Source organism: Nannobrachium achirus, assembly GCF_963921795.1.
Source record: "Nannobrachium achirus genome assembly, chromosome: 20".
Taxonomy (NCBI): Eukaryota; Metazoa; Chordata; class Actinopteri; order Myctophiformes; family Myctophidae; genus Nannobrachium; species Nannobrachium achirus.
Window position 1 is genome coordinate 21195039 of NC_137827.1, and position 24114 is coordinate 21219152.

The 24114-nt window shown below is 45.1% G+C and overlaps 2 protein-coding genes across 2 annotated transcripts in view; both read left to right on the forward strand.

The window, feature by feature from the left end:
• The window catches only part of arel1 (apoptosis resistant E3 ubiquitin protein ligase 1), a 225227-nt gene that overhangs the window by 126472 nt on the left and 74641 nt on the right, over positions 1 to 24114 (forward strand). The window lies entirely within an intron of this gene.
• The window catches only part of LOC308305994 (latent-transforming growth factor beta-binding protein 2-like), a gene marked incomplete at both ends in the record, with an annotated part of 165350 nt that overhangs the window by 68279 nt on the left and 72957 nt on the right, over positions 1 to 24114 (forward strand). Inside the window, 3 exons of the mRNA XM_080750893.1 lie at positions 1966 to 2160; positions 7355 to 7689; positions 9710 to 9812. Of these exons, the coding sequence (XP_080607019.1) occupies positions 1966 to 2160; positions 7355 to 7689; positions 9710 to 9812 (633 nt within the window). The remainder of the gene's footprint in view (positions 1 to 1965; positions 2161 to 7354; positions 7690 to 9709; positions 9813 to 24114) is intronic.

Genomic DNA, 24114 nt, shown 5'->3' on the forward strand with positions numbered 1-24114 from the left:
GTTTAACTGATGTCAGGTCAGAGCTACTCGCGAGTGGTCCCAGGTATGTAGGGCGCCGGGCTGGCACAACCCTCCCCCACAGACCCAGCTACCCGCCCACCAGCCCGCCCGCCCGCCTGCCCCAATACCAGATACCACAAGATAAGAGCAGTTAAAGGGGCCGTGAAAGTTCTGTCAAACACCATCTGGCTAACACTGCCCTCTCTCTCTCTCTCTCTCTCTCTCTCTCCCTCTCTCCCTCTCTCTCTCTCTCTCTCTCTCTCTCTCTCTCTCTCTCTCTCTCCCTCTCTCTCTCTCTCTGGGAGTATACAAATGTAACCAAATCCTTACATTTGTATACTCTCAGAGTTACAAATAAATTCTGAAATGTAAATTGACACTGATGATTTCACAGTGTAACTCTCTCTCTCTCTCTCTCTCTCTGTCTGTCTGTCTGTCCGCCTCTCTCCTTCCCTTCGCTCCCTTTCATGCTCACATGCGGTAGACTGCAGAACATAAATCACAAACTGCAGGCAAAACACGTTTAGGATTTCAGTGAGGCACTGACAGTGAGGATTTCTTCTCTTCTCGAGAGCCAATTGTTTCTCCTTTGAAATGTTCTGTTCTTGGGCTTTGATATTATTTGGGATTCTCTTCTACCCTGGCCTGTCAGCAAGGCAGGTGTTCCATTCCATTGACACATAATTCTAATTGCTTAGTCGTTTACAGGATGAATTATTGCTCAGTTGAACCCTCGCTCTCAGTGTTGTAATTATTACTGCGTGACAACAGTATTGCCAAGTGGACATGTAAGGTTTTCGACTTGGGGTACGGGGACCCGCAGGGGTCTTTGACGGGAGTTCCAGGGGGCCCCGAGCTAAATGATTGATAGTTAGGAAGCAAATGGACCTTTTAAGTGTCTGTAACTCCAGGGGTGTACAAATGGATTTGTACAACATTAGCTCTGAGACAAGAAAGGATTTCACATTGTAGAGATACATTTAGTGTCAAATAGGGGTCCGTGGACTTACGCATTTCCAACTGGGTGTCCCTGTCCTCCTAGGGGTGGGCGATATGGTGATAAATATCGTTGAGACGATACAATGTCTCCACGATATGCCTTTTCAGAGATATCGTATATGTCGTGATGAGGGAGCCTGTAAAAATCCTGTTGAATTGTTAATACAGATATTCATTGCAGAGTTCATTTAAACCTGCATTTTTGTCTAAATCAGTAGTTCTCAAACTTTAAAATATCAAGGTCTAACCTATTTGTACAGTATACTGTCAGATTTACATACTTATAAGGATCAATGTAGACCTCCCAAACTGAACCCAGAGAGTCCCTGGACTCCACTTTGAGGAGCGCTGGTCTAAATGGTCTGTTACTTCTTTTTCTTATAGTTTTTGTTACCTTGTACAGTAGGTGGTTGTACTGTTGAGTAACTTGAAAAAGAACCATAAAAACCAACATGAAAAAGAATCGTGATAAGATCGTGTATCGTGATACAGCTTGGGAAAATATCGTGATATTTATTTTTCCATATCGCCCACCCCTACCCTGTCCTGAAATGAAGAAGGTTGAGAATCACTGGCTGGCCGGTTGGCTAGGAGGGGTGCTGCGCTGCGGCCATGGTCCTCCTCGGGGTGAGGTTGGAGCTCGGTGCAGCTCATGTGGAAACGAGGTGTCTGGTGAGCTCAGAGCGGGGGAACCGTCAGCTGCAGCATTACCATTATCGACCGTTTGTGAAACGCACGAGCCGATCCACGTCAGGCCTCCTATTAGCACCGGCCCTGCTGTTTCTCATTACCGCTGCGGGCCTCTGTGTACGAAGACGCATAAATCAAGGCAATTAATAATGGCTGATGTGCACACACACACACTCTCTTGCCGGTAATGACCTAATAATGTATCTCTTCCCCCCTTCCTTCCCTTTCTCTCCCTCTCTCTCTCTCTGTTTTCTATCTCTCAATCCCTCTCCACAGTCTTTTGTCAGATTCCGTGTCACAACGGTGGACGGTGCATTGGCCGGGACCAGTGCTGGTGTCCGTCCAACTCCACGGGGAAGTTCTGCCACCTCCCCGCTCCCCAGCCCGCCGCCCGCCCCCAAGCCCCTAGCGGCCGCAAGGACGAGGCGTCGTCCCACTCCATGTATACCCTGCCCCTGTCCAACCAGCAAGGTGAGAACCCAGCTCTGTTGCTCTGGGATTGGGTCCCGAGCTGCATGGGACCTCCACTGACCACCCCCCGTTCCTCCACAATGTGATGCTACTCCATATGTGCTCCTTATGAGCGCACTGACCTCAAGAGCTGTTGTTTTGTTTGTTTTTTTTTTTTTTTGGTTTTTTTAATGGTATGGCTCCTAGGAGGCAAGCCGTCTAGAGCAGGGGTTCTCAAACCTTTTTAGTCCACGACCCCCAAAATAATCATATTTGAACTTTGGACCCCCACCCTGGCAAGCACTTGGAATTGTAGGAATTACATTTAATGTGACTCGGTTCCACAGATAAATATTGTGAAAATAGCCGATCTACACGCCTCGCGTGAGCATGTAGATCGGCTATTTTCACAATGCTTACTTAATATTTGACAGTTTGGCCAGTTTGGTATTAAAACGGCCTTGAAAGTCCTTAAATTGTCACTTTAGAAATGTGCTGATACAATGTATATACTGTACTGTGTGTTGGTTTGTTTACCATTGAGTGAGAAAAGAAATGACATTAAGCTAATCATCTTGGGGACCCGACCCCAGGTTTGAGAACCACTGGTCTAGAAGAACGTCTTCTGGATGTGCGTTTGTGTGTGCACGCGCACGCGCGCGCGCACGTCTGCGACTAATCTCGGAAACCGCTCGACCATTCTCAAATATTTTTCACATTTCGTGAATGTTTGTGTGTTTTTTCATATTTCGTGAAGTTTTTTGTCCGTTTTTCGTCCCACCATCCCTCCATATTTGGGCATTACTGGCATCGTCAATATGATGTCACCAACATGACATCAGAGATCCATAGGGACGCCATGCTGTTATCAGACCCCGTGTTGCGGGTATAGCAGTTTCCGCGTTTACATTTTTTCAGCCTAAAAAAAAAACCCTAACATTTTCATTCCGCGGCAACCCCCCAGAGATCGATCCGTTTTTATCAGCCACGGCTGTGTCGATCCTTCATTTGACATTCTTGGAAAGTTTTTGATTTAGCGGACTGACTTAACTGTTCCTTGCATCGCCGCGTTGTTCTCGCTGTTGTTGTTTTTGTGTTTTCGTCCCCTGACGTGCAACAGGCCAGTTACCAGTAAGTGTGTCTCCGTGTGTGTCACTCTCGGGGGCCAGCAGTCAAAGTCAGAATCTATTCCGAGCCGAGCGTGTAATGGGTGACTCAGTGGAAGCGCGCATGTTGTTCACACACTAAACTCTCTTTTTATCAACAGACGTGAATATTGAAAACAGAGTGAGAGTTCTAACCAGTGGCATTGGGGGCGGGGGGGGGGGGGGGGGGAGGGATCGGGGGGGGAGCAGCTGCTAGACATGATATAATAAATAAGTAAAAGAGAACGCTCCTCGTTCCAGGGTGCAGGGACGTGCAGAGAATGTTAGAGAGGCAGGGGCTGACATTTCTAAAAGGGCACTTTTGGTGAAAATAGCAGACCTCCAAGCTCACAACGCGTCGCAGCGCGACGCGTTGTGAGTTTGGAGGTCGGCTATTTTCGGTGCTTATACCACCTTGAACACATTGCATAATCAAGTCAGTACTGGAGATGTGGTCGTAACGGCATGGATTTCTACACAGAGGGCATATCTTTCAACATAAGATGCTGCATTCAGCAAGTTCAGGAGAGTTTGGAAAAGGCAAAAAAAAAAGAAGAAAAAAAGGCAATTCTTTTGAATGCTGCCTTCAGGTACGTATAGCATGGAAAGAGCCCATTTAAATTTCTTTCGCTATAGTAAAAACCTTCGATTTAACCACTTGAACCTTGGCGTCAGTCAGTACAGGCGAAGGTTTTTATTTATTTATTTATCCTTTCAACATTCCATTTTTCTCAAAATTAAGTGGTTGAAGCAGTGTCAAATATAAACATGAAGTGTACTCATAAATAACGGCAGAGCACCTCAGACTCTTGTGCAAGGGGTGAAGACGTCCCGTAGCAGCGGAGATATCAGATATGGTTCATGGGGTCCTGGTCCATTTGATAAGGGTTGCATTCGTGAGTTCTCTCTCTGGCCTGTATCGCTCGCTCACCTCCGTTCGCGAGGCAGTGATTTATGAGAGGGGAGAGCAGGTCAGGGATTCTGGGAAAAAGCCCTGGCACACCCTGGAAGACAAATGCTTCTCCAGTGTCAGACGGACAAAGGCGCTCATTCACCACGTTGCAACATCTCTCCGCGACTCCTCGGCAAATCTGTTTTGGGTCTCGAAAATGACATGATTGGATTTAACCCGGTGGCTGAGAGGGACGTCTCTGTTGGTGCCTCCTAGGGATGGGACGATGTGAACTTTTCATATCACGATTATTGTAACAAAATAAATCGCGATTTACGATATCGTCGCGATAATTAAAGTCTGTTATCCTGGGGCGGAACATTTTCCAATGTATCAAGTACGTATTTTATAAGTACCTTTTACCAGTTATAGAGAGCTTAAATGGTACTGGATATGCAGCTCTTCAAATAAAAGGTGAATTGATCCCAGTGCATGACTGATATCACGCTAAATTAAATCTCCACGATACGATTATCGTGAGTGTTTGTATCACGATAAACGATAATATCGCTTAGCGTCCCATCCCTAGTTAGTGCCTCCGCACGCCTCATTCTCCTCCCATTTAGATTTCCTAATGTGATGATGAAATCGAGTTTGTGTGGAAGAGGTTTGTGTGAAATGTTTGTTGATAGTTCTCAGAGTACAGTACGTATATACACAGCCTTCAATCCCTTGGCTGTGGCTTCTGCTGGCTCTACTCATAACTTGAAACTATAAACTCCAGTCTGCGAACTGTAAACCAGTGGTTCCCAAACTTTTTAGCCTGTGACCCAAAAGAGAAATGAGACATTCGCCCCCGGGACCCAAACTAGTGAAAACAGCAGATCTACAAGCACACAACGTTGAGAGCTTGTAGATCGGCTATTTTCACTATAAACTATAAACCAGTGGTTCTCACTTCTCACCCTTTTCTGGATCAGGACCCACTTGGAAATCTTGACCTACCCATCTGTCAGATGGGTGGGCCTCCTGCATTTTCAAAACATATTTATTTTAGTGATAAATCAATCGATTTTTCTTTTTACATTATACATTTTTTTTATATCAATGTTATATTACCATTAACATCTTAGTGTTTTGTCAATTATTTGGGGGCCCACTTGCAGTATCCTCACTGCTACAGTATAAACTGTATGCCTGCACATAATCATATTCTGAATGTTAATCTAACTCTCAGGATGGAATGGGGTCATTTTCACATCCAGGTACTGTGTGATGCTTTTTGTGTGCACCCCCTGTCAGTACAGGTAATGCCTGACACTGTGGTTCCCCTGACACATCACAGGTGACATCACAGTGATGTCAGATACTTAGAGCAGGGATCTCCATATATGGGCATAAACAGGTGACATCACAGTGATGTCAGATACTCAGGGCAGGGATCTCCATATATGGGCATAAAAGGGATTCTTTTAGGGATCTGCATATGGGCATAAAAGGGATTGTATCCCTGATGATGTTCTGTTAGGAGAACCACACTAACAGAATTCATATATGGTCAAGACAGATGGGAATTCAGGGAATTGCGAGTGTGGTTTCTTGACTAATCCTCGAACTACTACCACTCCCCCATTGAACTCAATGGACTTACTCTATAATGGTGACATCACCGAGAATGCTGCTTCCTAATTCCTAATTGGCTATGTTGACCGTAATATTTTTTGGTGCGTCCTGATTGGCCATTGTTACGCAATGTTTGTGTTCCGGACTAGAACAATAGTCTGGTTGCAACCTACTGGCAACCACACTAATTATTCATTCAAGCAACCACCCCCCCCCCCCGATCCAATAGCAGGCCATTCAACATCAAATGCCACATTAGACTCGTTGTAAACACACAGACCTGTTTCTCATGACCTAAATTGTCCTTCCAAGGAATCTGTCAAGCTTCATTATTGGTTATTTCATTTTAAATGTCTAACGTCAGTAACAGGCCTATTTCTTTTGTCCACATACCAACCTCGGCCTGCTCCTGAGTCGCTTTCGCACGATCAGCCTGCAAATGATCCAGCTCGTCTTCTTTGTATTCCAGCTCGAATCGATAGGGAACAGAACCCTCCATCGCTTCCAAAAATCTCTTTCTTACACAAACATGGTCAATGTTATTTTGCGCAGGTATGCCCAGATCAGAAGTTGTGCAATGAAATGCATAATTGAGTTCAACACTAAACTGCTTGGATCTACTTTGTGCATTTAGCCACGGAACGCAGCCAAACAGCGTCAAATATTAACACAATGAAATGGCTAATCGAAAATGAAGGTCTTCACATAACATTCATTAGAAGGACAATTATCGTCATGAGAAGGAGGGACGTTTGTTACTTTACACTGAGTCTAAGGTGGAGTTTGCTTTTGAGTGGGCTTTTTAGGAGTAGAGGTTGGAGGCTCACATCTAGAGTTCGGCCCCTGCATAGAGCTCACACCTACATCGCACCACCGATCCGACCAATATGAAGTTGAAGTTGGTTGGTCCCAAATATGTACATGATATATGGCCATAGCAGTCCGGCCTGTGACTTTGGACAACCGGATCTCTGTATCTGTCAGCCATTTTATGCCCATATATGGTGATCGCTGATGTTATATCAGTATATTCCCACATATTGGCATGCCCACTTTTGTGCCCATATGTTGAGTTGACTGATTTGTTTGCACCGTATGCCATGACGGCACACTGAGGTTCGAAAACACACTCCATATTTGGGCGTATGGTTAATTTGTCTTAGTGAGTTGTACATGGTCGGCCTGCCCAACGGCTGGCCCGGCCTCCCAGTAGCCAATTTTAATATATAGGAGGGGGTGGCATTTGCTAAAATCATATTGAAGCAAGCCACCTAAAACCTGTCTGGGGTACACACAAATTCCAGAGTAGATGTGAAAATTCCCCCAAAAAGTGTTTTAAACTCTCTGTACTTAGTAGTAAACTAACACTAATTGATCTGGATCAGCCCTGTCCGCTCTTTTTTACCCACTACACCAAATCTCTTCACCGAAAGTACCCAACCTACAAACACATTTGTCGAATGTTTGCCCCAGAAATAGGAATGCTACTGTAGAGTTCAAGTGGTTAACACACCCAGGATTGTACTGATGATGCATGCTCTCTGTTTTCCCTCAGTCTCTCTCCACCCATCCCTGGTGAACGTTCACATCCAGCACCCTCCGGAGGCTGAGGTCCAGATCCACCAGGTGGCCAGGGTGCGGCCCGGTCAGACGGCCTCCGCCACCGAGGGGGTTCACTCTGTCCAGCAGCGCTCGCACTCTGGGAATGGAATAGGACACGGACAAGGGAACGGGAACGGCCACGGGAATGGGCATCAGAACGAGCACGCCAAAGGACATACCGGCGCAAACCCTCCTCCCGCTAATGGGAACGACCACGGCTCCGCCAGGACACAAAACCGTCAGAACGGCTTCGTGGGGAGGTGCTTCCAAGAGACCATTGATGGACAGGTAAGGAGGGAATACTGTTACCATAATGAACAATATACTGTACAGTACTATATGTATAATGCGCACACTGTCGCTGCACACTGATCCTGGCCACCTCGTGGATTCTGGCCTGTGCCTGCATGGCATGGAGGCCAGGGATAAAAAGTGTAGTTTTCCCACAGGGCGGCATACCGTTCCAGCCACGTCTGCCTATCTGATAGACGCTGTCTAGCACAGGAAGTGGGCCTGTGGCTCTGATTTATGTCGTACCCAGGATTTACGGGCTATCTCGTGTTCCACAGGCATGTTATGAGTTAGGATGCGCTCGGCGAGGTGGGGGCGGTGGGGTGGTTCAAAGGTTAAGCTTGAAATCCCCCCTGTGTGGTTCTTCCCATCGCAACACAGTAGGGGAGGTTTTTCACAGAGTGGGTATATGTATCTGTGTGTACAGAATGGCACGTTACAGAGATTTACTGTGCTTTGTCCAACCGAGATAGAGTTCGGATGTCACGTTTGTGACTTCGGTCACATAGGGTTAGGAAAGGCCGGGACAGAGAGTGCGTGAGTGTGGCTAATCCTAAATCTAATGCAGCATCTGCGATTCTGCGTGTTTGGCTGTGAGAGAGATGCTGTGTTTTCCCCTTAGGTCTCCATGTTTCCAGTCCCAATAACAAAGTGATCCACAGTACAGATGATTATCCATCGAAACGCGATTGTTTATGCTGGAGTACTACTCCCATTATCCCTGCCGTGCTCTCGCGGAGAGTGTGCAATGATAACTCGCAGTCCAACTCCCTCCCAGTCACTTTGGCTTTGGCGAACCCCCCATAGAATTTGAATTAGCATGCCGAAGAACCTGCCTACAGTTTTCCCACAATCACGTTGCCAGTATGCCAACTTGGTGTTTTCTGAAATATATACGCAAAATATATGTCCCTTTATGCTGCTTCTCAAGTTGCATAATTCTCCATTCTCCAGTAAGTCCAGTAAGTGAGGTTTGATAGGGATCTCTTCACAATAATGAGGCAAGCTTCTTAACGAGGCATGCCAGGAGCCTAGCTCTATTCCTGGGACTGCAGTGTTTATGTCCTCGCCTGCCTAACCAGACTCAGATGTGCCCTGGTTCATTCTGTCCTCGCAGATAGGTGCACGTACACGCTCTGATGCAGACACACTCAACAATACTGTTGTCATCATACTCGCCCGAACACACACGCACGCACGCACGCACGCACGCACACACGCACGCACACACGCACACACGCACACACACACACACACACACACACACACACACACACACTGCCATTTTTGGACATTTTTTGGCCAACAATAAAGCCTGAGTATGCCTGTGTCGTGTGTGAAAAATAGATGCTCTATGTCAGTGTTTCTCAAAGTGGATTCCAGGGACTCTCCTCTAGGTTCCTTAGGGGGGTTCCGAATGGACCCATACAAGTCTGTAACTCTGACAGTGTACAAACGGAACCAAATGGACCCTAACGGGTCCATTTGGTTCCATTTGAACATTGTCAGAGTTAAGGGGAGACCTTGAAACTTGTAAGTTTGAGAAACACTGTTCTATGTTACAGTATCTGTGAGCTTGTAGATCCGCTGTTTTCTGTGCACTAAATTGGTGAGCAGTATGAATTCAGGCCTGACCCCAACACTATAACCGATAAACCCATCCTTTAAATACCTAATCCTTACCCTGACCTCAAGCTGAATATTTTCCTAATTGTAACTCCAACTCCCAAAATCGATTTCAGGACATAAAAATATACATTTCTCTTGTGAGGACCGGGACAATTATTATCCTCACAATGTCTATTTCTCAAATTCTACTATACTGTACTTGCTGACATTTGGCCCTCACAAGTATAGTCATACCAGTACGCGCGCATGCACACACACACACACACACACACACACACACACACACACACACACACACACACACACACACACACACACACACACACACACAGTCGCACACACACGCACACCAAAACACTTGAGATTTAACACAGATGTTTTGTTGCAGTGTGGGAAGCCTCTGCCAGGCCTAACCAAGCAGGATGATTGCTGTGGCAGTGTGGGTGCCTCCTGGGGCTTGAATAAGTGCCAAAAATGTCCCACCAAACCAGGTAAAAAACCTCCCCAAACGAAACCTAACACAGACCAGCCATTTTACCTCGCTGAGCTGTTCTGCTTCTGTCCTGCTCTGCAATATATGACTTTTGTTTTAATCCACTTTATTCTCTTCTCTTCTATTTGTAGTCTATTTCTGTTCTGTTCTGTTCTGTATTATTATATTATATTCTTAACCCATTTAGGCCTAGAATTATTGAATGCTTTAACCAGTGAAAAAAAAATAGCAGATATACAAGCTCACAGCGCGGCACCGAGTGCCGCGCTGCGAGCTTGTAGATCTGCTATTTTTGAAAAAGTCGTGAAAATGTGTGCAATCTATATATATGTATTTTCAAAGCGAACATTTGTAAATTTTGCTTCTGGGGGGGTCCCTGGAACTAAATATTTTGAGATGGGGTCCGTGGCCAAATAAATATCATTTTGGGGGTCCTTCACATGAAAAGTCAAACCTTTTCATAGTTTTCATAGTGGTTTTCAACCACTGACATAGTAGTCTCTCAAGAACAGACTAACTGAGCTCCAGTTAAGTGAAAAGGACCTTTTCTTTGACAATGGCTGGCCAGATTGCTGACATAGAAATATTGGTTTTTCAAAAAACCTTAGAAGGATTCAAAAGACACTTATAGAAACGGGTCAAAATTCACGCTGTGAGCTTGTATATCTGCAATTTTTCAATAGTTAAAGCATAAAATAATGATACACAATAATGTGTACCCCGTTCTAAGTGGGTTAAATCTCCTCTTCTATCTATCTATTTTTGGTCAAAAGATATAACTTCTAATTTGATTCAACAGCAGTTGTGTTTACTTATTGGATCTAGCGTCGATGATTGAATGTTGTGCTGATGATTGATGATGATGCTTTAATCCCCACACACATGGTAGCTTTCATTAGGATTCCTGCACTCTGCCGAGGCGGTGCGTGACTCCCCAGCCACCCCGCGCTGTAAAAATGAAGCTGTTTGTGCTTCCATAAAAGCCCCGAAAAACAGGGACCCAAATGAAAACACATTTACTAGCAAATGAAGATGGCTTGCGTTGATGCCCACCCATCCTGCGGGCACAGAGCGAGGCCCGGAACGGCCTTGAAGCAGTTGGCGGTTCGGTTCGCCCTTCTCCGGCAGAGGCTGCGGTGCATTCTAAAAAACAGACCCAGCGGGGTGGTTTCCGTGCCCACTGGCTGGATGGGTGGCGGTGCCCCTCACCGTCTGTGCTGTTATTCAGAGAGGATTGGGATTGAACTCCAGGGGGGGTTTTATCCTTTGAGGCTCCATCGGGGAGCCAACTGCATAGTGTCTCAAAGGGCCACTCTGCCCCTGTTGCTGTCCCCGTACCCTTAATCCTATTAGGGACACGCCTGGCAGTGGGAGATGTCAAGTTGGCTGTCACAGTGTGCTGTCATACCTCATTCCCCTGTTTAATGTCTGACCGGACCCTAATCAGAAACAGACTTCATCCCTCTCTCTCGCTTCCCTCCATCTATCACAGCTTCCATCGATCCCCCTAAACCCCCTCCTCCCCCCTCCTCTCTGCGTCTCCCTCGGTGCGCCAGATTCCCATTCCTCTTAAGTCGCCGGCACAATGTCTTTTGGCTCCCAGATGTTTTCCTCTCCTCCCTCCTTTGATGTTCGGTAGAGAAAACGAAAAGAGTGAACCCATCCGTTCGCTCACAGCCTCGTGGTTGTTTGGGGGGCAGTTTGGGCCTGGATCCCAGGTCACACGCAGGCAGGGAAGCAGGGATGAAGAGAACGAAAGGGCAAGCGATGAGAATGGGAAGAACATTGAGGGGGGAGGGGGTTGATATGAAGCCATATATCGTTGTTGTCGGGTGGAAACCTTGTATGTCCAAGACCGTTCGTTTTGTATTTATCATAAACTAGTGAAAACAGCAGATCTACAAGCACAGTGCTTGTAGACCGGCTGTTTTCACTACTTTTGTGTGACAGCCTTGTATGATGAAGCAGGGCTTTACTTTGTGAAAAAACATACAAATTTGAAACTTGGAGATGCAAGGTTTCTGCCCGACAGTGACGTTATATACATTATACTGTACCGTAAAGCCCATGCTAATCGCTAATGGCTCTTTGAAGTGAATGCTATGAATTCCTCTGAAGTGTTACAGCTCTTTGTTTAGACACTCCACTAGATCTACCGGTATACGCTGCTGCCTTAACCACATGAACTGACCTGAATGTAGACTTTGTTTTACATTTTGTGTGTTGGGCACGGCCTTTATTCAATGACTAACGTGGACCACGGCATCACTGGAAACCAAACCTAATGTCTGTTCTGTTCATTTTATGTGCCTGCATCAGTGGAGGGCTTGCACGGGAGGGGGAGGACTTCGCTTAACTTTACAAGAGGCTCCTGTGTTATTTGCTGCTGTTGCTGCTGTCATAATGATGTCATGAATTCGACTGTATGGGGTGTGACACATCATGTCGGTCACTTTATGGCCATGTGCAATACACGCTTTTGATTGAGAACTAGCATCACCGCTACACAGGAGACCGCTGGCAAGTGTTTTTATTGAACCTGAAGAGGATGCCAGGGTGACTGCCATTTTATAGTTGCCGTGCCATTTCAGAAAGGAATGTGTTGTTCTAAGTCTGGAGACAGTCTCATTTTGTGACTTGGATTGGGTTCAGATGTGTATCTGCCCTCCAAGGCAGGCTACACAGTCAAATCCTCAGTGTTGAGTTAACTCTGAGAGGCTAATTCACAAAAGGATTGCACGGCCTTTGCCACCGCTAAACCCACGCAAGTAAGACAAAAAGAGGCTGTGTGATTCTCAAAGCACCAGCAAAGGGTGAAATGTTCCCCTGACTGCACTGCCAAGCAAATAGTGTCTTGGCGCTCCAGTGCTATTTGCAAGTATTTAAATTGGGTAATATGCATACATTTAGTGCCAAATTTGCCTTTTTCTATGCAGATGAGCCTCATTGCAAATTCATAAACACCAGTGCAGCCAAATGCAGTTAGTTTGAAGTTACTAGCATCTTCAGCGAATTGGTGATAACTGACATGCATTTATTTAAGGGTTGTCACGCACAAACTTTCCAGGGATCATGGCAACGGTTACTGCAGCCAGGTGAAGATGTGTCATGCCAGGCATGCTCCCACCACTGAAAGCCACGAATGCGGTCACAAATCACAATTAGATTTCAATTCAACTTATTTGAGGTTTGGCACCCTGATGTAGAAGCCATGTCGGCATAATGCTTTCACACATTTTTAAAAAGGCAAAGAACAAATCCGATGACAAAAACTAATTATGAATGTCACTATGTTTGTGTAAATGTTCTTAACCCTAGCACACTAACGCCAGGTGATTTTTACCCGGACAATTATGTTTATGTGATTTTCGTAATGTTGCTGATGCTGATGTCTGAGGTGGCTGGGTCTTTGGGCACCTTCAGGATTCTCTGTGACATCATAGACAGGGGCGTCACAAGGGGGGGGGGGGGGGGGGCGGGGGAGTGGGACTGAGTTACTAGGGCCCAAGGTGGAGGGGCCTTCATTACTTTATATTTTAGCTGTTGAAAAACAGCAGACATACATACAAGACATACAAGCTCATAGCGCGGCACCTAGTGCTGCGCTGAGTGTCGACCCTCTTAGTGATAGAGGGTAAATTCCCATACTCCCACAATTGGAAGTAGATTGTACCTTCACTAGACCATTCTCACATGTCCTAGGAATTGATGGAGCAAAGGAGAAGTTCCCAACTCCTTAACCTATTTTTTTTTTTTTTTTAAACAATACCCATTTTTTTTTTCAATGATTTTGCCCACCCATGATAGAGGCCCTATCATGGGGGGGCAACATGTTTTTTTTTTTCTTTTTTAAATTTCATGTGGAAATATTAAAGAAGAGTACCTTTTATATATTATATCGGTTAAATATACCCGGCATTAGTGATGATGGACAAAAAAAAAAATCATTAGTGTTCTAGGGTTAAGTAGCATACACTTTAAGCTACGGTATTCTGTTCATTAACGTTCCCTATGTGATGCATTTCCTCAGTCAAGGTGCCTGCCCTGTAGCCTTGAAAGAACTGTGCAAAGAGCAGCCCAATGATTGTTGTTAAATGCAGTGCTTGAATTGGGCTGGTCAGGAATAGTCTAATTTCCAGATGTAGCCTCTCTGAAAGAAATGTTTGTGCACAGACTTTAGTGTGGCAGGATAAGTTGTTTAAAATATTATTTTGCGATGCAAATCAGTAGCAACCGCATTATAAAAGCAATACTATACTCAAGGCCATGATATATCATTTTATATCACATCTATGGCTATTTAATGCACACCACATTGTGGAATAGCAACAACACATGTAGCTATGAGTGTGATATACCACAGCCTCTTGTATACAAAACTATTGCTTAACTCATTGCATGCCAGGCCCGATAGTCCCGAGATTATTTCAATGTCTTTCCCTGCCAGGCCCGATAGTCCCGAGAATTTCCGCCATTTTGAAAAAAAGAAAAAAAAAAATGTAGTAGGCATGATAGAAATCGCAAAATTGCATGTTTAACCCCCATAGCAACCCCATCTATCAAACATGGCAGCCATCTTTGTTTACATTTTAGGAAAACATAATGGCTTGTATCTCATGAATGCCTGAACGGATTTCCATTCGGATTTTTTTGTTTGAAAGCTGTGAGCAATGTGGACACACGTGGTGCATTATCTAGGCTTGGGTGTGCATGATCCGTGCACTATGAATTACATGGAAGTCTATGGAGACCAGAGGCACCATAGAGTACAAAGGTATTGTTAAATGGCGGGGAATGTGTTAACTAGTTTTTAAGAACCAGTCTATAAGCACATAAGGTATTGTGATGCATTCACAAATCGGCCATCTTGCCCTTGCGACTTGCCATCATGGACGTGTTGGTTTCCAATGGAAGCAGAAGCCTTGTTGTTGTTATCCAATGCCCTTATCGCTCACATGTTGAACAGTCGCAGGCCAGGCCATAATGAGATCCAGATCCCATAGGATGGCTGTCGTCCACTCTCTCCTTCTGGTTCTGATGAGGCATGGAGTGAGGATCAGCCCTGGACCCTGTTTGGATTTCAGGGTTGCCGTATGTTGTATTGTTGTCTGACAGGGGTGGACATGGAGGCAATTAAAACTGTCCCCGATGGCCCGACGACAACAGTCGTCAAGGGGCACTGGGGTGGCTGTGGTGGAAACAGGTAATTTGTTTCGCTAGTGCGAATTACACAGAATAAACCAAATCCAGGTTTTTAGAAATAGGATGCTGCATATTTGAGAGAGAAAGGAACGCCTCCTAGAATAGCATTGTCATTGTTTTGCTTTGCTTTTTTTTCCCTCCTCTAACTTATACAAATGACTCAGGTGAAATGACTGTGGTTTGTGGTTTGAGGTTCCCTGGTGAAACCTGAGCCAAGTAAAGGCTAGTTTCCCTTTCAACATCTTCTGCTGGCCTGACAGGGCAGGGGTGTCCCACCAAATTCTGGGCCCTGGAGTCACTGCGTTATTCTGTGCTTTAGCTATTGAAAAATAGCAGCTATACAAGTTCACAGCGTGGCACAGAGTGCCGTGCTGCAAGCTTGTAGATCTGCTATTTTTGAAAAATCATGAGTGGTGCTCAAACTTTTTCATGTGAAGGACCCCCAAAATGATATGTATTTGGCCACGGCCCTCCATCTCAAAATATTTAGTTCCAGGGACCCCCCAGAAGCAAAATTTGAGTTACAAATGTTCCTTAAAAATACATACGTATATTCAAAGATTTGCACACATTTTCACGACTTTTCAAAAAATAACAGATCTACAAGCTCGTAGATCTGCTATTTTTCAATAGCTAAATTATAGCTAAATTATAGAATAATGGCTGGATGGGTGGCGGTGCCCCTCACCGTCTGTGCTGTTATTCAGAGAGGATTGGGATTGAACTCCAGGGGGGGTTTTATCCTTTGAGGCTCCATCGGGGAGCCAACTGCATAGTGTCTCAAAGGGCCACTCTGCCCCTGTTGCTGTCCCCGTACCCTTAATCCTATTAGGGACACGCCTGGCAGTGGGAGATGTCAAGTTGGCTGTCACAGTGTGCTGTCATACCTCATTCCCCTGTTTAATGTCTGACCGGACCCTAATCAGAAACAGACTTCATCCCTCTCTCTCGCTTCCCTCCATCTATCACAGCTTCCATCGATCCCCCTAAACCCCCTCCTCCCCCCTCCTCTCTGCGTCTCCCTCGGTGCGCCAGATTCCCATTCCTCTTAAGTCGCCGGCACAATGTCTTTTGGCTCCCAGATGTTTTCCTCTCCTCCCTCCTTTGATGTTCGGTAGAGAAAACGAAAAGAGTGAACCCATCCGTTCGCTCACAGCCTCGTGGTTGTTTGGGGGGCAGTTTGGGCCTGGATCCCAGGTCACACGCAGGCAGGGAAGCAGGGATGAAGAGAACGAAAGGGCAAGCGATGAGAATGGGAAGAACATTGAGGGGGGAGGGGGTTGATATGAAGCCATATATCGTTGTTGTCGGGTGGAAACCTTGTATGTCCAAGACCGTTCGTTTTGTATTTATCATAAACTAGTGAAAACAGCAGATCTACAAGCACAGTGCTTGTAGACCGGCTGTTTTCACTACTTTTGTGTGACAGCCTTGTATGATGAAGCAGGGCTTTACTTTGTGAAAAAACATACAAATTTGAAACTTGGAGATGCAAGGTTTCTGCCCGACAGTGACGTTATATACATTATACTGTACCGTAAAGCCCATGCTAATCGCTAATGGCTCTTTGAAGTGAATGCTATGAATTCCTCTGAAGTGTTACAGCTCTTTGTTTAGACACTCCACTAGATCTACCGGTATACGCTGCTGCCTTAACCACATGAACTGACCTGAATGTAGACTTTGTTTTACATTTTGTGTGTTGGGCACGGCCTTTATTCAATGACTAACGTGGACCACGGCATCACTGGAAACCAAACCTAATGTCTGTTCTGTTCATTTTATGTGCCTGCATCAGTGGAGGGCTTGCACGGGAGGGGGAGGACTTCGCTTAACTTTACAAGAGGCTCCTGTGTTATTTGCTGCTGTTGCTGCTGTCATAATGATGTCATGAATTCGACTGTATGGGGTGTGACACATCATGTCGGTCACTTTATGGCCATGTGCAATACACGCTTTTGATTGAGAACTAGCATCACCGCTACACAGGAGACCGCTGGCAAGTGTTTTTATTGAACCTGAAGAGGATGCCAGGGTGACTGCCATTTTATAGTTGCCGTGCCATTTCAGAAAGGAATGTGTTGTTCTAAGTCTGGAGACAGTCTCATTTTGTGACTTGGATTGGGTTCAGATGTGTATCTGCCCTCCAAGGCAGGCTACACAGTCAAATCCTCAGTGTTGAGTTAACTCTGAGAGGCTAATTCACAAAAGGATTGCACGGCCTTTGCCACCGCTAAACCCACGCAAGTAAGACAAAAAGAGGCTGTGTGATTCTCAAAGCACCAGCAAAGGGTGAAATGTTCCCCTGACTGCACTGCCAAGCAAATAGTGTCTTGGCGCTCCAGTGCTATTTGCAAGTATTTAAATTGGGTAATATGCATACATTTAGTGCCAAATTTGCCTTTTTCTATGCAGATGAGCCTCATTGCAAATTCATAAACACCAGTGCAGCCAAATGCAGTTAGTTTGAAGTTACTAGCATCTTCAGCGAATTGGTGATAACTGACATGCATTTATTTAAGGGTTGTCACGCACAAACTTTCCAGGGATCATGGCAACGGTTACTGCAGCCAGGTGAAGATGTGTCATGCCAGGCATGCTCCCACCACTGAAAGCCACGAATGCGGTCACAAATCACAATTAGATTTCAATTCAACTTATTTGAGGTTTGGCACCCTGATGTAGAAGCCATGTCGGCATAATGCTTTCACACATTTTTAAAAAGGCAAAGAACAAATCCGATGACAAAAACTAATTATGAATGTCACTATGTTTGTGTAAATGTTCTTAACCCTAGCACACTAACGCCAGGTGATTTTTACCCGGACAATTATGTTTATGTGATTTTCGTAATGTTGCTGATGCTGATGTCTGAGGTGGCTGGGTCTTTGGGCACCTTCAGGATTCTCTGTGACATCATAGACAGGGGCGTCACAAGGGGGGGGGGGGGGGGGGGGGGGGGGAGTGGGACTGAGTTACTAGGGCCCAAGGTGGAGGGGCCTTCATTACTTTATATTTTAGCTGTTGAAAAACAGCAGACATACATACAAGACATACAAGCTCATAGCGCGGCACCTAGTGCTGCGCTGAGTGTCGACCCTCTTAGTGATAGAGGGTAAATTCCCATACTCCCACAATTGGAAGTAGATTGTACCTTCACTAGACCATTCTCACATGTCCTAGGAATTGATGGAGCAAAGGAGAAGTTCCCAACTCCTTAACCTATTTTTTTTTTTTTTTTAAACAATACCCATTTTTTTTTTCAATGATTTTGCCCACCCATGATAGAGGCCCTATCATGGGGGGGCAACATGTTTTTTTTTTTCTTTTTTAAATTTCATGTGGAAATATTAAAGAAGAGTACCTTTTATATATTATATCGGTTAAATATACCCGGCATTAGTGATGATGGACAAAAAAAAAAATCATTAGTGTTCTAGGGTTAAGTAGCATACACTTTAAGCTACGGTATTCTGTTCATTAACGTTCCCTATGTGATGCATTTCCTCAGTCAAGGTGCCTGCCCTGTAGCCTTGAAAGAACTGTGCAAAGAGCAGCCCAATGATTGTTGTTAAATGCAGTGCTTGAATTGGGCTGGTCAGGAATAGTCTAATTTCCAGATGTAGCCTCTCTGAAAGAAATGTTTGTGCACAGACTTTAGTGTGGCAGGATAAGTTGTTTAAAATATTATTTTGCGATGCAAATCAGTAGCAACCGCATTATAAAAGCAATACTATACTCAAGGCCATGATATATCATTTTATATCACATCTATGGCTATTTAATGCACACCACATTGTGGAATAGCAACAACACATGTAGCTATGAGTGTGATATACCACAGCCTCTTGTATACAAAACTATTGCTTAACTCATTGCATGCCAGGCCCGATAGTCCCGAGATTATTTCAATGTCTTTCCCTGCCAGGCCCGATAGTCCCGAGAATTTCCGCCATTTTGAAAAAAAGAAAAAAAAAAATGTAGTAGGCATGATAGAAATCGCAAAATTGCATGTTTAACCCCCATAGCAACCCCATCTATCAAACATGGCAGCCATCTTTGTTTACATTTTAGGAAAACATAATGGCTTGTATCTCATGAATGCCTGAACGGATTTCCATTCGGATTTTTTTGTTTGAAAGCTGTGAGCAATGTGGACACACGTGGTGCATTATCTAGGCTTGGGTGTGCATGATCCGTGCACTATGAATTACATGGAAGTCTATGGAGACCAGAGGCACCATAGAGTACAAAGGTATTGTTAAATGGCGGGGAATGTGTTAACTAGTTTTTAAGAACCAGTCTATAAGCACATAAGGTATTGTGATGCATTCACAAATCGGCCATCTTGCCCTTGCGACTTGCCATCATGGACGTGTTGGTTTCCAATGGAAGCAGAAGCCTTGTTGTTGTTATCCAATGCCCTTATCGCTCACATGTTGAACAGTCGCAGGCCAGGCCATAATGAGATCCAGATCCCATAGGATGGCTGTCGTCCACTCTCTCCTTCTGGTTCTGATGAGGCATGGAGTGAGGATCAGCCCTGGACCCTGTTTGGATTTCAGGGTTGCCGTATGTTGTATTGTTGTCTGACAGGGGTGGACATGGAGGCAATTAAAACTGTCCCCGATGGCCCGACGACAACAGTCGTCAAGGGGCACTGGGGTGGCTGTGGTGGAAACAGGTAATTTGTTTCGCTAGTGCGAATTACACAGAATAAACCAAATCCAGGTTTTTAGAAATAGGATGCTGCATATTTGAGAGAGAAAGGAACGCCTCCTAGAATAGCATTGTCATTGTTTTGCTTTGCTTTTTTTTCCCTCCTCTAACTTATACAAATGACTCAGGTGAAATGACTGTGGTTTGTGGTTTGAGGTTCCCTGGTGAAACCTGAGCCAAGTAAAGGCTAGTTTCCCTTTCAACATCTTCTGCTGGCCTGACAGGGCAGGGGTGTCCCACCAAATTCTGGGCCCTGGAGTCACTGCGTTATTCTGTGCTTTAGCTATTGAAAAATAGCAGCTATACAAGTTCACAGCGTGGCACAGAGTGCCGTGCTGCAAGCTTGTAGATCTGCTATTTTTGAAAAATCATGAGTGGTGCTCAAACTTTTTCATGTGAAGGACCCCCAAAATGATATGTATTTGGCCACGGCCCTCCATCTCAAAATATTTAGTTCCAGGGACCCCCCAGAAGCAAAATTTGAGTTACAAATGTTCCTTAAAAATACATACGTATATTCAAAGATTTGCACACATTTTCACGACTTTTCAAAAAATAACAGATCTACAAGCTCGTAGATCTGCTATTTTTCAATAGCTAAATTATAGCTAAATTATAGAATAATTAAGCTTGGGCCCTAGTAACTCAGTCCCACCCCCCCCCCCCCCCCCCTGTGACGCCCCTGTGACAGGGTGACACAGCATGACTCGGCTGGGCCTTGCCCCTCCCTGCGCGTGTGTTTAAACAGCTAATGGAATTCCATAAGCCATTCGTCTGCCTATCTGTCATTACTGAGCCACTTCCCTCCCAGTGACTCTGTGGCGCGGCGATGCTTTCCAGTTAGCCCAGATCAGAGTTGTCCCAGGCCTGACATCAACCACGCCCAGGGGCGTCACTAGGGCCCAAGTTGGAGGGGCCTTAATTATTTTATACTTTAGCTATTGAAAAATAGCCGATCTACTAGCTCGCAGCGCGGCACTCGGTGCCGCGCTGCACGTATCATTTTGGCGGTCCTTCACATGAAAAAATTTGAGCACCACTGACACAGAAACATAGGTTTTTCAAAAAACCTTAGAAGGATTTCAGATATTCAAAGACTTGCACACATTTTCAATTTTTTTTCAAAATCTACAAGCTTGTGCTTCGTCTGCGAGCTTTGCAGACGAGGTTGTGATGATGAGGTCACTACTCTGGCAGTGCCTTAACATTGTCCACTGCCCGGATATTCTGCTCAGTAAAATCCTGAGTGTTAATTTAACTCTGAGAGAATGTGAAAATGGACCCGGGTTAGTACAGGCCCATTCTTACACTCAACCCTCCGGATTTGTCCTCCTCCTGGTGAAACTCCTCGCTGTCAGGTGAAAAGAAGTGGCTAGCGTAGCGACTCCATGTGTATCGGAGGAGACATGTGGTTGTTCACGCCCTCCCCAAGACCAACAGTAGGGGTTTGCAGTAGGGATGGGACGATACGCGATATTATCGTTTATCGTGATAAAAAACACTCACGATATATCGTATCGTGGAAATTTTATATATTGTGATATCGTCCTCCATCATGCACTGGGATCAATTCACCTTTTATTTGCCAAGCTGCATATCCAGTACCACTTAAACCCTTTCTAATTGGTAAAAGGTACTTATAATATATATACTTAACTTTTTTTCACTCTCTATCAAATGTCTTTGCCAAAAAATAGCCGATCTACAAGCTCACAACACGTTGCGTTGCGACGCGTTGTGAGCTTGTAGATCTGCTATTTTTTGGCAAATGTTCCGCCCAGGATAATGGATTTTGATTATCGCGATAATATTGAAAATCACGATTTATTTTGTCACAATAATTGTGATATGAATTATGAAATGTTCATATCGTCCCATCCCTAGTTTGCAGTGACAGGGACGATAGACATGGGGGGAGAGATTGACAATGACTAAATTGAAGAGGAAATATGAAAAAGGATTTTTCGCTTCTCTCTCTCTTTCTTGCCAACTCTTGCCCTCTGTAATGAGGCACTATTCTTCAGGAGCATTCAATCAACAACGTTATGAGAAAAAGAGGGACCAGGGCCCCCCTTGTTCTCTCCAAGCCCCCAAATCTTCCCTCGTGAGCGTGTCCTTCCCAGACCTCCCATTCCACAGGCATTCAATCTGACATCCATCCAGAGGCCAGCGCTTGCGCTTATTTACTTTTTATTAGCGCCGATCAAACAAGAACACTTGTTAATGACCAACCAAAACCAGAGACGCAGCGACTCTGTCTCCCAAAGAAGAAAAAAGGAGCGAGAGAGAACAGATGCGCCGCTCTCTGCCAACATTTCCTCTCCGTTTCCAGTTTTTCTCATGGTGATTTGATAGAGACGTCACGCCGATTTGAACGTTTCTGATTCATCGAGGTTGACTTTCGCCTTCAACGTTCATCCTGCCACAGCCATGGCGCGATGGAATCTATTAAGGCTGGGCAGCAGTGTGGTTCATCAGGACCGAGCAGACCTAACTGAGAGAAATAAATCCAAGTATCTGTCCCATGGTCGAGGGCAATTCGCCAGCCGGTTGGAGGCGCTTGGGTAAAAGATCTTGTGTTGCGTAGCTTAATAAGATACATGCTAAGCCTGTTTTATTATGCGGTATGTACTGTACCAAGGCATGTCATCCTTTGGCAGCGGCCCTCGTGGTGAATATGTCACAGAGAACATGAGATTATGGAGGAATGCGGGCCTGTTTTGAATGTGTGTTCACTCCTCCAGCCATCAGCGTCTTGCAGAAGGACAGTAAAGACTAGAGATTGTCCGACCACAGACATGTACACTGTCTTGTGACAAGAGCACTGAAAAACATGTTCTAAATTAGGAGTTGATGAAGCAGAACAATGAATATGATGTAACACTGGCACTGTCTTAATCAAAGAGCTTCCCGATGTTTCACATCTGCTACAGGACAGGGTAACAACTTAAAGACTGTCGTAGTGTGACAATAGAAACTCCACATGAATGCACAGCTGAGACTCAGGAAATAACTAAAAGCAAATAACTAAAAGCTGGTTCTGTACTCTGTACAGTGTGTGTGTGTGTGTGTGTGTGTGTGCGTGTGCGTGTGCGTGTGCGTGTGCGTGTGCGTGTGTGCGTGTGTGTGTGTGTGCGTGTGTTAGGCATGGGACAATACGCGATATTATCGTTTATCGTGATAAAAAACACCCACGATAATCGTATCGTGGAGATTTAATTTATCGTGATGTCGTCCTCCGTCATGCACTTGGATGAATTCATCTTTTATTTGCCGAGCTGCATATCCAGTACCACTTAAACCCTCTATAATTGGTAAAAGGCACTTATAATAAATACGTACTTGACGTCTTTTTTTCCACTCTCTATCAAATGTCTTTGCCCAAAAATAGCTGATCTACAAGCTCACAACGCGTCACATTGCGACGCGTTGTGAGCTCGTTGATCTGCTATTTTTTGGCAAATGTTCCACCCCAGTAATCCCCAATAATGGATTTTGATTATCGTGATAATATCGCGAACCGCGATTGTTTTTGTCACAATAATCGTGATATGAAATTTTCTTATCGTCCCATCCCTAGTGTGTGTGTGTGTGTGTGTGTGTGCGCGTGCGTGCGTGCGTGTGCGTGCATGTGTGCATGTGTGTGCAAGTGTGTGCGTGCGCCATCTGGCCCATGTGGTCGTCTGATTCCCTTCCACTGGCAGGGACACGTTATTTACAGGGCCTGGTATTGACCCTGGCAGACTGGCAAACATGGCTCATGCCAAAGAGGCATTCTGCTCTTTTTAAGTTCGCTCTAATCAACCTACTGGCAACCGGGGCCTCAAAGAAAGTGGCTTTTTGTCATCTTTTGAATCTCAAAGCCAACTTGAAGAATCCATGATGATTAAAGAAGGGTTTTGTTTTACCCCTGGTATGCTTCTGTGGCACCGCTTGGTGCCCTGGCGGTCGGGCAGCAGGGGCGTCACAAGGAAGGGGGGGGGGGAGTGGGACTGAGTTACAAGGGCCCAAGGTGGAGGGGCCTTAATTATTTTTTACTGTAGCCATTGAAAAATAGCAGATCTACAAGCTCACAGCGCGGCACCGAGTGCCGCGCTGCGAGCTTGTAGGTCTGCTATTTTTTAATTTGAGCAAATCTTTGAATATAATTATTATTTTTAAGTGAACATTTGTAACTCAAATTTTGCTTCTGGGGGTCCCTGGAACTAAATATTTTGAGATGGGGGTCCGTGGCCTAATACATATCATTTTTGGGGTCCTTGACCTGAAAAGGTTTGAGCACCACTGACATAGAAACATAGGTTTTTCAAAAAACCTTAGGAGGATTTGGAATATTTGGACTCCGCACAAGTTTTCAAGATTTTTCAAAAATAGCAGCG